The sequence below is a fragment of the Diaphorina citri genome, unplaced genomic scaffold (assembly GCF_000475195.1).
Source record: "Diaphorina citri unplaced genomic scaffold, Diaci psyllid genome assembly version 1.1 scaffold9625, whole genome shotgun sequence".
In the NCBI taxonomy this organism is placed as follows: domain Eukaryota; kingdom Metazoa; phylum Arthropoda; class Insecta; order Hemiptera; family Psyllidae; genus Diaphorina; species Diaphorina citri.
In genome coordinates, this window is record NW_007386999.1 from 1 (window position 1) to 2,262 (window position 2,262).

Consider the following 2,262-nt stretch of genomic DNA (forward strand, 5'->3'; position numbering starts at 1 on the left):
TTTAATTTTTTTTCTGCAACTTGTACAGTCTGAATTCATTTTTTACTTTTTATATACTTTTCATTTATATTAGATATTACAAACAAGCAAATTACAAACCAAACAAAAATAAATTTTAAACATTGCTGCCGGGACAGAGGATTAGAAAAAATACCCAACACTCCCACGCTATCGTTGCTTAAGTTACCACTCCAATGCAAAACTGTAGAAACAATATCCTATCTCACCTTGTCCGAGCTCATCTCAACCCGGTACATCCCTCAATGTGCTATCAACACTGGCTGATTTAATTTTACCTACTGATTGTCTCACAAATGTTTCAGGGCTGACAAACAATATTGATAGACTGGACACATTGCGGGACAACAAGCTCAAGATGGAACTTAACAATAATGAAGAATTAGAGTGAGTATTCAAAACCAAGTAGGTACACCCACTAACCCACAGTAGGAAGGTGTGAGGGAAATATTTTTAGTGATTAAAAAATTACCAATGGGGAAAAAATAAAGAGGCCAAGGCATTTCTACCACTTGGCTAATAGCTTCAAAAAGAGTATGGCTGAGCAAAAAGAAGAAAGTTACACTTCTCCTTATACATATACAATTTCACTCTTATTTGAGATTGAAAAGAAGAAGAAGAAGAAGAAGACGAAGACAAAGAAGAAGGAAATTAGTTTGAACTTTGATTTTTTTTTATGTAGATGACATCATTATTTTTTTATGTTCTCTCAATTCTTCACAGATTACCCAAACCTGTATTTAACTCCATCAGTCGTAAACATCACACCCACTCGAATCATCTCAAAAAATGGCACCAAGAACTCACAATAAGTCCCGAGCACGAAGAACTGATCCGATTTATTTCCGAATCGTGGAGTTCTGTGTTCAAAGAATCGGAAAGTTCAAGTGTGATCAGTTCGAGCAGTGAAGATTCTAGTGATAGTCAAACAAGTAGGATTGTCTATTACGAAGAAGGTGCTTCACCGAGTCCACTCGATGGTGAGTGATTTACTTTTATAACATTTTATGATGCACGTTAATTATTAACTGGAGAATGTGGTCCTTACAGGAGCATGGTATGAGATTATTTTTATCTTCTTACTTGTCTATTACGTTAGTGGAAATTGGAAAAGATTATCAAATGGATGTCTACTTTTAGTTGATAGTTGCATCCACACCTAGTTGTTAGTTGTACATGATATACCTGGTATAAGTAGGTGCCATTAAGCCCTCACCCAAGTTATTAACTGTGTACCTAGTGTTTTAAATAATAATTGTTTTGCATACTAAGTAATTCTATCAAAGGTTGTGGAAACATTGCTCACTATCTTGATGTGTTCAGTTTGTTTTTACTTTTTTCTCTTGCCTTGAAAATATTTTTTTCAATAGTGTAGTGTTTTGTCTTTTAGCTTCATTTTACTTCTGCACAGCATTTAATACTTTGCTTACTTTTAAAAAAGGTGTTCGCTTTTTAGCTTTACCTCACCCAAGTTATTAACTGTGTACCTAAGTAGTGTTTTAAATAATAATTGTTTTGCATACTAAGTAATTCTATCAAAGGTTGTGGAAATATTGCACACTATCTTGATGTGTTCAGTTTGTTTTTACTTTTTTCTCTTGCCTTGAAAATATTTTTTTTCAATAGTGTACTTAGTGTTTTGTCTTTTAGCTTCATTTTACTTCTGCACAGCATTTAATACTTTGCTTACTTTTAAAAAAGGTGTTCGCTTTTTAGCTTTCTATTAGTGCTCATTTTTACTTGATTTAATTTTGGTTTTCTTTTTGACTATTTTTGACTTTTCTTAACCTAATCATGTCCAAAGACTGCGTGATTTTTTCCCCTGTATTCTTCTTTCAACTGTATTGTCAATTAGAAATTGGGTGCACATTTTATACAGCAGACAATAGAGAAAAACAAGGTAAGATGATGACATCCTGAACGCATACAGTTCGTTGTCGGAACGGCGGGCTTTCTCCTATCCTGTCTTCCTTCTCTCTTGGATTTCGGGACGATAAGGACGAAGTTACAGATCCCTCTATCAAACCTCTAAATAAAGAAAAAGAGAGAAAAAAAAGAGGCGTTTGCCGTCAAATGACTAGCCAATTATTACTGGCAACATTGATGGGTTAATATTTGTCGGCATTGCCGGGAAATGTCTTGTTGCCTATTTACCAGTACGTACCTTTATTATTATTATTATTATTTTAAGAGGTTTGACAGAGGGAACTGTAACTGCTATGGTCTTATCGTCCCGAAATCGAA

General features: G+C 34.4%; 1 protein-coding gene across 1 annotated transcript; it reads left to right on the forward strand.

The window, feature by feature from the left end:
• Positions 1 to 319: 319 nt before the first annotated feature.
• LOC103522606 lies at positions 320 to 1,170 on the forward strand. The gene is made up of 2 exons (XM_008487706.3): positions 320 to 405; positions 742 to 1,170. The coding sequence occupies exons 1-2, from the start codon at positions 377 to 379 to the stop codon at positions 1,004 to 1,006; spliced, it is 294 nt and encodes a 97-aa protein (XP_008485928.2). The 5' UTR covers positions 320 to 376; the 3' UTR covers positions 1,007 to 1,170.
• Positions 1,171 to 2,262: the final 1,092 nt, after the last annotated feature.

Bases quoted from the DNA above. Each gene is read 5' to 3' on its own strand.
- LOC103522606 (XM_008487706.3), top strand. From the start codon at position 377: ATGGAACTTAACAATAATGAAGAATTAGA. The intron at 406-741 runs GTGAGTATTCAA...AATTCTTCACAG, and splicing joins AACAATAATGAAGAATTAGA to ATTACCCAAACCTGTATTTA.